This window comes from Sander lucioperca, chromosome 9 (genome assembly GCF_008315115.2).
Source record: "Sander lucioperca isolate FBNREF2018 chromosome 9, SLUC_FBN_1.2, whole genome shotgun sequence".
Classification (NCBI taxonomy): Eukaryota; Metazoa; Chordata; class Actinopteri; order Perciformes; family Percidae; genus Sander; species Sander lucioperca.
The window spans coordinates 19374044-19388303 of NC_050181.1; the positions used below are offsets into that span (position 1 = coordinate 19374044).

General features: G+C 38.4%; 2 protein-coding genes across 9 annotated transcripts in view; both read left to right on the plus strand.

Annotated features, from left to right (window-relative positions):
• LOC116055586 (extended synaptotagmin-2-like) overlaps window positions 1–1390 on the plus strand; it is a 105574-nt gene extending 104184 nt beyond the window's left edge. For 5 of the 7 annotated variants that reach the window (XM_031307598.2, XM_036004831.1, XM_031307599.2 and 2 more), the window contains one exon: window positions 898–1390. In XM_031307598.2, coding sequence (XP_031163458.1) covers window positions 898–943 — 46 coding nt within the window. In that variant the 3' untranslated portion in view covers window positions 944–1390. The remainder of the gene's footprint in view (window positions 1–897) is intronic. The other 2 variants (XM_031307596.2, XM_036004832.1) reach the window with 2 other exon arrangements.
• A 6575-nt stretch (window positions 1391–7965) lies between these two features.
• Window positions 7966–14260, plus strand: part of LOC116055596 (receptor-type tyrosine-protein phosphatase N2-like) — a 310864-nt gene continuing 304569 nt past the window's right edge. The window contains exon 1 of one of the 2 annotated variants that reach the window (XM_031307625.2): window positions 7966–8243. In XM_031307625.2, coding sequence (XP_031163485.1) covers window positions 8153–8243 — 91 coding nt within the window. In that variant the 5' untranslated portion in view covers window positions 7966–8152. The remainder of the gene's footprint in view (window positions 8244–14260) is intronic. The other variant, XM_031307623.2, reaches the window with a different exon arrangement.

Here is a 14260-nt window from a genome sequence, read left to right on the forward strand (position 1 = left end):
AGCGGATGTACAAAAGTTCACAGTATAGCATCTGTGTTGTGTTGAGTTCTGCAGCAAACTGATTTAGCAATAAAAACATGATAAAAGAATGCACACCAACATACCGAGGCAACATCATATGATGTAAAGAAAACACCAACGGTGAGCCATAACGTTTTTTAAAAATCATTCTTTGGTATGGAAAATGAGTTTTAGAAAAGTTTTTTGGTGAAAATCTGTCTTTTAAGTAGAAAAGTCTCTCTCTTTTGAAAATCCCAAAAGCTTTGACGTTTTTTCTAATTAAAAAAAACGCTAACATGCTAACATCTGCTAACATGTTTCACTTATAGATATCAATATGAAAATGTTTGGTGAAAAATGTTGCGTTTGACAAAATGTTCTTTTCACAACTCAGTAATTTATGTGACCTAAATATGACATTTCGGTGACCAGTCTCTGTATCATGTCACATTACATGAATATATTAACACATAACCATCTCCATAAAGTGATATTTTCAAGGTCAGGAATGAACCTTTAAGCCTGAATAATGTAATATTATTTTGAGTTACTGAGCAACTTCCAAACTGTGGAGATCCAATAGATTGAGAGGAGACATGTCTGGCTGCAGGTATAATCAGTGGCTATATGTCATGTTGTCATGCTCCTCTGCAGCTCCATTGCAACCGTTGCAGGATGTTTACAAAGTCAGAGTTGCTGCTCCAGTTAGAGTAAATTAAGTACTTGAATCCTTTGAAAAGTTCTATTTGCTCGCTCAAACTCACAGACTGTGATTTGATTGAAACCCTGCTCTGTTGGATCCCTGCTCTGGGAGTTTGAATGTAATACTAAAACACTGACGTCAGAGTCAGTTAAAGGAAAAGGTTTTTAAATGAAAGCCTCTTTCTCCTCCTGCAGGTATGAGCTGAGTGAAGATGGCCTGACGAAGCCTCACCAACTATAGACAGCAGCATAGATCATCATCATCATCATCATCATCATCATCATCATCATCATCATCATCATTACTACCATCATATTGCCACATTTATGTTTACAGTATGGTTTTTATTTTTTCATTATTCTATGTGTACAAAAAGAAATAGAACAGCAGCTTTTGACATTCATTTAATCACATCAGTCGCAAGGCAAACCTCCCCTTTAAGAAGTTAAAGGCTGATAGACTAAAGGGAGTTTAGGACGTGTAAAATACTATATGTTACATAATGTACTGCAGTGTAAGTCTATATTTCATATTAATAGGAGAAACTATAGCAGCTGTAGAGGAAGACAATCTATTTTTTTGCTGTTGCAGCAGTTTCCTGCCTAAAGAACAACCATGTACAAGTTTGTAAATATAAAGGCTGATGCTGGCCGAAACAGACGGCAACTTCTAGAGATAACAGAGAGGTATGGGCTCTTATTTGGCCAAACGATTGTTTTGTCATTTTATTTTATTTTATTAATTCATTTTTTTTAAATGAAAAACATTGTGTACGAAGATTGTGAAGCAGAACAGGCAGGCAGTCCTGGGAAAGACGAGGTGTATTTAACATTTCACCCTCGTTGGTTTTGTTAATGCAGCTGTACTTAGCTTTATTCCTACGGTGGCCGACAGGGGCAGACGCCCTGCAACTTAAGAAAACACACGCAAATAGACAAAACACAAGCAAATTAAGAAAACAACTTCATTAATTTGACAACACATGTGCAGCATTCAGCAAACGCGCTGCAAATACCACAACACAACCAAATACATAAACGCACTGCAAATAAAAAATGATGCAAAAAGAAAAGCATGCAAACCCCGAAAAAAGAAGCGATGCAAAAAGAAAAACAACTTCATTAATTTGACAACACATGTGCAGCATTCAGCAAACGCACTGCAAATGCACACAACACAACCAAATAGATAAACGCGCTGCAAATATGAAACGATGCAAAAAGAAAAGCACACAAACCCAGAAAACAAATGCAACAAAAAAACGCTGCATCCAGATTACACAACAGAAGTTCTCCAGACCTCTAGAGGGAGCAGCTAGGGGAACAGCTGGATTTTAGAGCCCATGGGGAGAGAGGGAGGGAGAGAGAGAGAGAGAGAGAGAGACTGTAACTATTAAATCTATGTTTGAGATCTGTTTTCTCTGGTTTGGTGGGTGTGTCTCGGCTCAGGTCAGGTGATACTCAATCAGCAGAGACGTCTGTAAACTCGTGGTGATAAAACATTTAAAACTACATCAGTGTTTAACGTTGACGTTTGTTTAAGTCATATTTCATGAGAGGGTTTCATTTTGAGGTCCGAAATTACTGAAGTATAGGCCTCCTCAAGTATAATATTGTGATTATACAACAATGGTTACCAACAAAATAAGTGATCAATCTGTATTCATATCGTGGAGCAATTCGCTCTTGAAATACAAAAACAGATTTCTAGTCCCTCCCTGTTTAGTAAACCAGCCAAATTACTGTGGGATTTATCAAACTGAAGAAATCCCGCCTGCACATATAAACACAGAACTACTTTGCTAACTCCAACGTGTTGTAAGTAAGTCATATGCTGAAAAAGTTATTGTATTCATTAGTATGATTGCCGTACTGTTTAGTTCACAAACATCCAACACACCAAAGTACAAAGACATAGGGACCAGACGCAAGCTTTTATTTTGAAAAGCCGAAGCTCGGGGACAGCACCAGCCGGGAGGGCATGAGACGGGAGCATAGACTGTATATTATTTATATATTATGTTATTAATAATAATAATAATAATAATAATATGAATTTAATATCGGTTAATAACGGTCGAAAATCCAGCTGTTCCCCTTGCTGCTCCCTCTAGAGGTCTGGAGAACTTCTGTTGTGTAATCTGGATGCAGCGTTTTTTTGTTGCATTTGTTTTCTGGGTTGGTATGCTTTTCTTTTTGCATCGTTTCATATTTGCAGTGCGTTATCTATTTGGTTGTGTTGTGTGTATTTGCAGTGCGTTTATGTATTTGGTTGTGTTGTGTGTATTTGCAGTGCGTTTGCTGAATGCTGCGCATGTGTTGTCAAATTAATGAAGTTGTTTTTCTTTTTGCATCGCTTCTTTTTTCGGGGTTTACGTGCTTTTCTTTTTGCATCGTTTTTTATTTGCAGTGCGTTTATGTATTTGGTTGTGTTGTGGTATTTGCAGCGCGTTTGCTGAATGCTGCACATGTGTTGTCAAATTAATGAAGTTGTTTTCTTAATTTGCTTGTGTTTTGTCTATTTGCGTGTGTTTTCTTCTTCTTATTCGGCCACCGTATATTCCACTGTAATAATGTGTGTATTAACAAAGTGAAAAGAACTCTAACTATTGTGTTAAATCTGATACAAGTACCAATTTTTTTCAGTTCTTTTCCATCTGTTAATACACTTGTTACGCTGAAATAAGGTCAAGGTTAAGTCTTACCTATTTTGTTTTTTAAACTGAATATATTTGCACATCTGTGTGTTTTTATCTATTGGGGATCATTTTTACTCTTAGTTGTAATTTAAATATTGCCTAAATTCCTCATTTTTTTAGTGAGTCATTTTTATCTTAAATTAACAATATATATATATACAATATAATTAAAAATTGAAACATTAAAGTGTCAAGTCTTTAAATAATATAAATAACCTTTTTTCATCTAGTCTCTCTTACTCCTTGTGATGAGAAGATATTAAATATGAAGCTACAGCCACGAGTTGGTAAGCTCAGCATAAAGGCTTGAAACAGGGAAACCGCTAGCTTTAATCTGCCTGAAAGTTTCAAAACATCTCTCAGAATAATACATTATATTTGATTTGTGGTTTAAAGTGTTAATTAGTGATCTTGAGAGGTGCTAGTGGATTTTACTTTTAGACATAGCAAAGCTGTTGAGCTAAGCTAATCTATTACAACTGGCTTTATATTTAACAGAGTTCTATCCATCTTCTCATTCTACAATCTGTAAGAAAAAGAAAATATCAAACTATTCCTTTAGGTAATTAAAGTGTTATAGAACCGACTGCAGTTCTTGGCAAGACCCGCCTCTCAATAGCATCTCAAGGCGCACTACGATTGGCCAGGTGTCCATGCTTGCTCGAGGTAACGGAACCCGAAGTGTTCAGGTCCTATCCCCTGACCAGTCGGCTATCCTAACCCTAACCACTCGAGGTTAATGCCTGACCCCAACCTGCTTCGTAGGGCGGAACCATAATCACACGTATTTCATACATCAAATCTTGGCTTTAAAAGTGAGAAAAGTGGAAAAGTTGACTCCAGAAATTAGACATTAGGTGTAAATGGGCTTTTTTGTTTGTCACTGTTTCAGTGAGGTTGATATCACGATAATATTCGCTACATTCATTCTGAGTTATGAATCAACATTAGTCTTAACTTGTCATGAAGTGTCATTTTGAACACGTGTCTGATTTGAACAAACTGTGACTCCTGTTGAAAATGACATTTACCTTTTGTTTGTTTTGCTTATATACACTTTTTCACGCACATTAAACATTGCTTTGCTTTAAATCACTTGTTTAAAGGGATGATATCAGTAACCAATACATAGAAAACCTTTGTATTAAATAAATCCATATGTTGTCTATGTGGCCTTTCAAAGCCAAAGAGCAGCGATCTAGTACTGATACACAGGAGGCTTGTGTGACCTTTGACCTTCAAAACACAAATACAGATCTTTGCAAGCATCAAGAAAGTATTTTAGACATATGTATGTAAACTGTCTTTTAATGTTTTTGATTTGTGTTTTGCAGCTGTCTCCCTCTTTGTCTTGAGTTAGATTTTGTAAGAATCCCACTATGTATGTAAGACGTTGGACTAGAGAGCTTCTCTGGACGCTGGCTTGTTGTCTCTGTCATGTTAATTTATCTTGTGCCTTAAGATTCATACGACCATGTATAAAAAGAACCAAGAAAATGCTTCAACAGTTTCCTATGTTTCAGAATGTCTCCTAAATGTCTTTTATTAAAACAAATAAAGAGCTTTAGCTGGCTATAGCAGCATGAAGCTGTGCAGCACTGTGGCGTCTGACCATTCTATTTTTATTTATAGGTTATTAGCTGGTGGATTTTAATTCTTGATATATCGATATAAGGTGATAGTAGGCTGATTCTGTAATTGTCTTAATGTCAGTGTTTTGGCTCCACATTATTTAGTTTTTTGTTTAACTCAAGAACGTTTTGACACATCCAATTGTTAATTTAAATGAGTTTAGTGTAGCTTTCTCAGTTGTATGGGTCCATAGTGACCTGGTGATATCGTTTCATTAATCTGTGTGTCATCTGTATAACTGTAGAGGTTGATGATTGCTCCTGCTGCTGGAATATTTTGATGAATCATTTCATCAGATATTGGTGTCAAGAGACAACACACACACAAACACACACACACACACACACACACACACAGTACTTGTCACCTCTTGCTGTTTGTCATAAATAAAAACTGCGCAGGTGGCAAAAGAGAAAGTTTGAGAAAATGCTTCTGACTAGTGGCATGTGGGTATTTTAAATGTGTGAGACTGTGGGTATTTCTATCCTTATAAGGACCAGATGTCTTCAAAAATGAGCTGCTTGGCAACCATTAATCACCCCACTCTGAGCATTTTGTACAGTATTCCTGCAGCAGAATATTACATGGCCCCAGGTTTGCTGTGTGGTTATTTGATTAAAAATAAATTCAACAAAATAATGTTATTTAACTTACAAGGGATCTCCTGAGTATAAAGTGAGCTGTGGGCCCTTTTTGTATTACCGTTTGGTGGTTTATTATGTACTGAACAAAATTATAAACGCAATACTTTTGTTTTTGCCCCATTTTTCATGCGCTGAACTCTACGTACACAAAAGGCCTATTACTCTCAAATATTGTTCAGAGATCTGTGTTAGTGAGCACTTCTCCTTTGCCGAGATAATCCATCCACCTCACGGGTGTGGCATATCAAGATACTGATTAGACAGCAGGATTATTGCACAGGTGTGCCTTAGGCTGGCCACAATAAAAGGCCACTCTTAAGTGTGCAGTTTTGCTGTATTGGGGGGTCCGGGGGGGGGTCCAAAAACCAGTCAGTATCTGGTGTGACCACCATTTGCCTCACGCAGTGCAACACATCTTCGCATAGAGTTGATCAGGTTGTTGATTGTGGCCTGTGGAATGTTGGTCCACTCCTTCAATAGCTGTGCCAAGTTGCTGGATAGTGGCAGGACCTGGAACACGCCGTCGTATACGCCGATCCAGAGCATCCCAAACATGCTCAACGGGTGACATGTCCGGTGAGTGTGCTGGCCATGCAAGAACTGGGATGTTTTCAGCTTCCAGGAGTTGTGTACAGATCCTTGCAACATCATGCTGCAACATGAGGTGATGGTCATGGATGAATGGCACAACAATGGGCCTCAGGATCTTGTCATGGTATCTCTGCATTCAAAATGCCATCAATAAAATGCACTTGTGCTCGTTGTCCATAACATACCCCAACCATACCATAACCCCACCGCCACCATGGGCCACTCGATCCACAATGTTGACATCAGCAAACCTCTCACCCACACGACGACGACCAAAGTGCCAGACCCCATCGAATGTGAGCATTTGCCCACTCAAATCGGTTACGACGACAAACTGCAGTCAGGTCAAGACCCCGATGAGGACGACGAGCATGCAGATGAGCTTCCCTGAGACGGTTTCTGACAGTTTGTGCAGAAATTCTTTGGTTATGCAAACCGATTGTTGCAGCAGCGGCTGGTCTCAGACAATCTTGGAGGTGGAGGTCCTGGGCTGGTGTGGTTACACATGGTCTGCAGTTGTGAGGCCAGTTGGATGTACTGCCAAATTCTCTGAAACACCTTTGGAGATGGCTTATGGTAGAGAAATGAACATTCAATTCACGGACAACAGCTCTGGTGGACATTCCTGCAGTCAGCATGCCAATTGCACGCTCCCTCAAAACTTGTAACATCTGTGGCATTGTGCTGTGTGATAAAACTGCACATTTTAGAGTGGCCTTTTATTGTGGCCAGCCTAAGGCACACCTGTGCAATAATCCTGCTGTCTAATCAGCATCTTGATATGCCACACCTGTGAGGAGGATAGATTATCTCGGCAAAGGAGAAGTGCTCACTAACACAGATTTAGACAGATCTGTGACATTTTGTTCAATGTAAATAAACTAAAATGTCCACAGGGGGATGGGCGTGCTACAGTAAGAGTTTTGTGCCTTCTGCCATATCATATCCTAAATGAAGCTCCCCAGAGATGATTGGTGGAATCATCGCATCATCTTCTTGTTACTTCCATGTTGTTTAAATATGCTGCCCACAAGGTGTGCCAGTGGAACCTGGAGGGTGTTTGTGGTGAAGGTGCCTGTTTACTGTATGTGTATGTATATTTGTGAGGCCCTGTACAGACTGTGAATAACAATAAAGACTATCTCAGACAGTGGCCCTGACTTCAACTCTGAACCTGGATTATTTCCGACAGTACGTTAAAGCAGCGGGAGTGCTGAATCAGACTGGAGAGCTCCGTGAAGTCACTCTAAAATATAATAAATCCGGATATTAACTTAATTGACCTTCAAAATAAAAGTTTAAAATGATAGATGTGTACAAGAAAAATACATTGTATGAGATAAAACAGTTTCTGTGAAAAGAAAAAAAACAAAAAAGCCACAAGGTTGGTGGTTCAATCCCAGGCTCCTCTGGTCACATGTCATAGTGTCCCTGAGCAAGACACCGAACCCCGTGTTGTTTCCCGGACGCTGTATGTATAGCTGTTCACTGCTGCTAATACTTAGGATAGGTTGAAATTGAGTAATAGAATTTCACTACATTGTAATGTGTGTATGTGATGATTAAGCTTCCATAGTGTTTTTACACCTCGGCCTTCGCATCTCATTTCTCCTTAAAATATGCAGCTGTGTTTTTCAGACTTTTATTTTGGAAATTCCCACCGGAAATACCGTGTCTAATTGCACATGTCTTTACGCTGTGGGAGTTGGAGCCTCCAGCAGCAGAAACGCCCTGCATACGCTCTCCTCTCTCCTCCAACATCCATCCCGGCTCTCTTCTGCTCCTCCAGCCGCGGAGGAGCCATTCTGAGCCCGAAGGAAGACGAACCAGACCTCGCTGGAAGAAATGGCCTTTTAACACCAGAGAGAAGAACCCAGAAAAGACATGGATCCTTTGCCTTTTTCCTTCCAACACCACCTCCTCCTCCTGCTCGCTTCCCTGAACTGCTTCCCCGCTGCTGCTGACATGAGACTCGGTGAGTGAATAAACGGTTGCTTATTTTCTTCATGTGCTGCATCCATACTGTCTCCAGTCCTGAAGAGACCTCCTCAGAGCCATTTAGCAGACAGCCCGGAGGAGACTATTTCTGTTTCTCATCTCTGTGTCGATATAGTGTCAGCCTCTATATATGTCTATAGTGTCAGCGGGCTGGCGGAGCAGCTCCACCTGAGCCTGAGCCGAGGAAAAACAAACCCGATGATTGGGGAATAGGTTCCAGCTGCTAATACAGGCCTGCCAGTCCACAGGGGGGGGTCTGGACCTGATAGAAAGTCACTGCTGAGCACCGCCGACACGACTCGAGCTAATACGGGGAAATTAGCCATTCTTTTATTAACAAGGCTTACATCTGTTAGTTAGGAATATTTATAACAATAAAACAGATTAAAAAAGTACTAGAAATACAAATACAAACTAAAATAATATAATTAAAGGACAATTAAAAAATAATAGACATTAATTATGTAAAATAAATCAGGAATGCTATTCATAAAATACAGAGAAAATAAAATATATACATAAACATATGAATGAAATACAAAATGAAATATCGAAATAACATACTAACAGAATAGAAACTACACTACCAAATATAACAGATCTGTGTAAAGAACAGGTAACACCCATCAGTGATAACATCAATGCAAAGCTATTAAAAATAAGCTTATATACACTCAGAGGTAGCTATTAATCAGAAATGTAAAGGTGTGTGTGTGTGTGTGTGTGTGTGTGTGTGTGTGTGTGTGTGTGTGTGGTGTTTATAAATAATATCACCCCGGTGATTTGGGATTTGCAGCCTGCAGGATGACTGATACAGAGATGTGTTATAGAAGATGGTGAGAGGAGGAGGAGGAGGAGGAAGAGCAGGAAGAAGCTGGTGTTAAGAGGGAGGTGTGTGTGTGTGTGTGTGTGTGTGTGTGTGTGTGTGTGTGTGTGTGTGTGTGTGTGTGTGTGTCCAGACCCCTCCTCCTCCTCTCTCCTTTAGAGATTATATAATATCAGCAGCATACAGAGAGTATGGCAGCCACAGAACAGACTCAGCTGAGGAGACGAGCAGCGAAACAACATAGAGCACCAAGCTGCAGCACTCAACTTCCATTTATACATTAATTTATTTCATATGTACTATACTCTATATGTGTATCTATCTGTACTGTTATTAATTTATAGTTTAATGACCATCATTTTTATTCTAATCCTGCAATATTCCTATAGGGTAATTTGGTTTATTGTACATTCTGAAAACATTGTCTTAAAGACATAATGCTTCTGTGCTAGTTACAGCAGTACATTTTTGCATTAGTTCATTGTAAAAAAAATAAATTAAAAATTATTTGTAGCGTTGTCGCCATGTGTTGGACTGGACCTATATGGCTCGATGTAAAACAGGAAGCCGGAGCTCAGACTAAAGCCAGATGTCTGCTTCTGAGGAGGCTCCAAGCAAAGCTTTGGTGTATGCTGGGGAGTGTGTGGTAGAGAGAGTGAGAGAGTGATGGTGATCATCTTCAGAGTGAGTAGTGACTCTAGAGTCATAGTGAGAGAAACAAAGTGTCTCCCCTGTTCTTTCTGACCACGGTGAAATCTGGAGCAGGAGAAGTTAACCCTCTCCTTGATCTCATGTTGCTGATGGAGATGGAGAACCAGGAAATGAGTCGGCAATGCTACCAAGCCACGGCCAAACGGAGCAATCACAGTTGTCTGCGTTGCCGCAACGTTACATTTTTGTGAGAGGTGAACGTCAGGCTATGGGTCCGTGTCTCCACGTACCTCCGTCCTACCCATGGCGTCAATTTAACACAGAAGCATAAACTGACCTTAATGCAGCATTTCAAAACCTCAACATAATGCTAACAAGCTGATTAACCTTCATCTTTGACACATCTTTACATATGACAGACATAATATCAAGTTTGTGTCTAGTTCATGCTGACTGTAGGGCTGCAGCTGATGATTATTTTCACTGTTGATCTGTGGATTATTTTTGGTCTCTAAAATGTCTGAAAATGGTGAAAAATGTGGATCAGTGTTTCCCAAAAAGCCCAAGATGACGTCGTTAAATGTCTTGTTTTGTCCACAACTCAAAGATCTTCAGATTCCTGTCCCAGAGGAGAGAAGAGACTAGAAGATATTCACATTTAACAAGCTGACATCACACAACTTTGACCTTTTTTTTTATTAAAAATTACTCAAACCCATTAATTGGTTTTCAAAATAGATTAATTTAATAGTTAACAACTAATCAATCAATTGATTCATCTTTGCCGTTCTAGCTGACATAGTCCTCATGTCTGGCAGTTTGGTCTTCACATTATTCCTTCTCATTACACAAAATAATGTCAAACTGTGTTGACATGCTGTTTGATTGTGAATGATTTTTAACAAATGCAAAACTCTTGGAATAAATATTCAATATAAAGCTGAGGTTGACGACTCTTTCATAGTAAAGTATGAACTTTGAATGATTGCGTCAGCGTGTGAAGCTGGAAGGAAAACAATGTTATCATTCTGCATGTCTCATCTGATGGGAAGAGTAAACCTTTTAGTTTAGTGTAGTTTATTTACACATATACACACATATATACAGTGTGTGTGTGTGTGTATATATATATATATATATATATATATATATATATATATATATATATATATATATATAAATAAAAGAAATAATTGAAGAAAAGAGAGGTTACAACCCAAAAATGGCTTATAGTCATACTTAAAAAAGAAAAAGGATAAGCAGATAAAAACAAAGAGTGCATCATGCAGTTTTAAGACAAAGCAGTAATACAAAATTGATAGAAATGTACAAAGAAATTAATTTTTGCAAGTTGAAATGCATTTAAATGAAACTCATGGTGTCTTAGAAGTCTTTGCTAATTCAACTTCTTTTCAGATGTTTTCAATTGTGATGAAGTAGGTGATTATTTCTTCATTGCACATTGTGTTCATTTTTTAAATTGTAATCATCGATGTGTTTATGTACCAGTTTCATTTCAATGCATTAATAATTTAACATTGAAAAGGCCATTCTTCACTTTGAGTATATTCACTGTTGATACTTGTATGATTATACTGCTAATATATTTTTCTCTTATGTATATGATGCTATTTATCCATACATTGGTTTATGTTTATGGATCGTCTCTGTGAGCCACTGAGACTGCGTTTAGCTCAGGTCTCCTAATCATTAACCGGGATCTGGAGAAGGTCACCGCTGGTTTTCTTTGTGTGACCATAGCCATGACAACGCCAATTCACATTGAATTGGTGCTGATTGGTTGGTGGGGTCGGGGCAGGGCTGCAGAGCTGTAACTGTGCTGTGATACATGTGGACACAGGAGGTGTATGAGAGCAGTTGTACATCACATAATGTTACACAATAGTGGTTGGTTGGGTGTAAATGAGGTATGTTGGTGTGACGTGCTCCTTTGCAGTTATTTAAATGATGAGACGCTGCTGCTTTTTAACAGTTTCTGTTCATGTTTTCATGGTTCTGGGCTGCCACTAAAATAATACATGATACTGGAGATACAGTACATACTGACACCACTAAAGACTGGGCATGTACTTGTTACCAGTAATCATCTGTTTTGATTGCATGCACAGTAGGAGAATGTAAAAGGCTCTTAACTAACTTAGGGTCAGTTTGTTGGAAAGTTTATAATCTCTAATCTTTAATCTCCCCATGTAGATACAGCACACTGTGGAATATTTCCACTTCTTTTTAGGAGATATTTCAGTGCTGTAAAATTGTTGTTTGATATTGACAAAGACAAAAGACAGCAAGCAACTTAGTTTAAAAAAACAGAAATACGCAGTATATGCTAAAATCAGTTTAACTATAGGATGTTAATGCTGAAGCAATAATTGATTCCCAAATTCAGTCTAATAAAGTTGTACTGTCTTTCTAGTAGAATATGAATTGGTTCATTCTAGGGGCTGGGCCATATGGCAAAAAAATGTGATCACGATATATTTTCCCATTTTGATCGTTATCGATATTTATCACAATATAATTTTTTTGCTGACACTGCCCGTTCGAAGTACATACTGACTTAAGCCAGAAGATACCAGAGGTTTAATTACACTATAGATATAAAATAAATAAACAACATGCCTTTACAGTATTGAGCCCACTGTTTTTGTTGAGGACACATTCCCATTCTGTGATGTCCCTCTGGTCAACAGAGCATCAAATCAAACTAAGAGTGGCCCTCTTTTCCTCGTACCGAGTCATCTTACAATTACAAAGTGCAAACTAAAAGAGTGGTCACTTTTCTTTAGATTTTGTAGACAACCGTAAACTACTTAAGCAACATATTAAATGTAAAAAACTCATCTTAAAGGTTTAGCACAACTCCAGACAAAGTAAAGCAGTACATGTGGTAACAAGTATCTTTAACCAGAAGTGAAGTAACGTCTGAAGTTCGTGGTCTTGAAATCCCAAATGTGAACATATCGGCGGTGCAGTTTTTGTTTTCTTTGAGACTACCTGCCATATATTGTCTGCGCCGGTCTAACCTCCCAATGCTACTGAAATGTGATCTCCTTCATAACTGTCATCGACTCGGTTACTTTCTTCGTTTATTTACAAACGTATATGTTTATCACGTCATATTGCTTATTACCAGTGTTAGGCTGCTACTTGAAAAGTTTAGCCACTTAACGTTAGCCACTAAATACATAGCAACATGGCAAAAGTAGTTTCCTACATCATAGGTCATTTTTTATACATTCATGTAATCAACATACACATGTTTAGCGGTGGCGTCAGTGACTGCCCAACACTGCTTGCTATACAAGTTGGATTTAGGTTGCTAATAGGCTACTTTTTAATTTGCCAGAAGGTGTCATAGTGACAAAAGCTGGTTCAACTGGTTTGTATAAAATCAAACCGGTTTAGCCTCGTACACCGGAAAACCGAAATGGGAAATCCGACTTGTTGCAAGCCCTCATTTGACTAAGAAACCCCTGCATGGATTGAGCTGTGATGATGGAATAACACAAAGAGCAAAGGGGATCTTCTGCTGTGAGAGGATCTGTGTGAAAAGTTGAAGATTATTCAGGAAAAAACTGCTAAAACTTGGCTGGTGTTACATTTGTTGGTGTTTGCTTCATTGATCATTTGGCTGCGTTAACTTGACACTAATAAATAAACTGATCAATCTGGATCAATGTTTATTTAGTATAGAATCTAAAAGTGTGAGGAAGAGCCTGCCTCTGACCAGCAGAGCCTGTGCCTGACTCTGCTGGTCGATGTGGCCTCCTGTTCTGTGGAACCCCGTCTGTTGTGAGCTTTTATCTCAGGGAAATGGCTCTGTCTGGCCCTGCAGGCTTTATTGTGCTTTCTGCTCAGTTTCTCAATGCTGGGTGGATTTACTGGAGAGCAGAAGTACTCAGATCGTGTTCATCTCTTGTACAGATCTTAAAGTTAAAGTAGCAATACAACAGTGTAGAAATACTCTGTTACAAGTAAAAATTACAAAAGTATTGGCATGAAATTAAAGTACCAGTTACTTAATCTATTATTGACATCGCAATTTATTTGTTGATCATATTTTGTATTATTAATCTGAATCTGCTAAGTAAGTAAAGTTAAAAAATGAAATGTAGTGGAGTATAAAGTAACAAAAAATAGAAATATTCAAGAAAAAATTAACTAAATGTATTTTCACATAGCCTTCAAATAGACCTCCATGATTGTGTGCCATTTTTGGTTGCAAATATTGTGTTATTATTGGGTGAAATTTAAACCAGTTACATTTATTAAAAAACATATTAGCAAGTGCAATTTAGTTGCATATGAGTGTACATTGTAGGAGACAGTGTAGTACAAGTGTTATCGAGTCTTTCCATTAAATTAGGCCTACACCTATCCCTACATTATTTGTAATTTTTTTACAGCCAACGAGCTGATTGAAGGAGTCTGGACACTGGACCACCTTTTAAATCAAAACTATGCCCTTTTTGCCATATTACCAACGTCTCATGTGC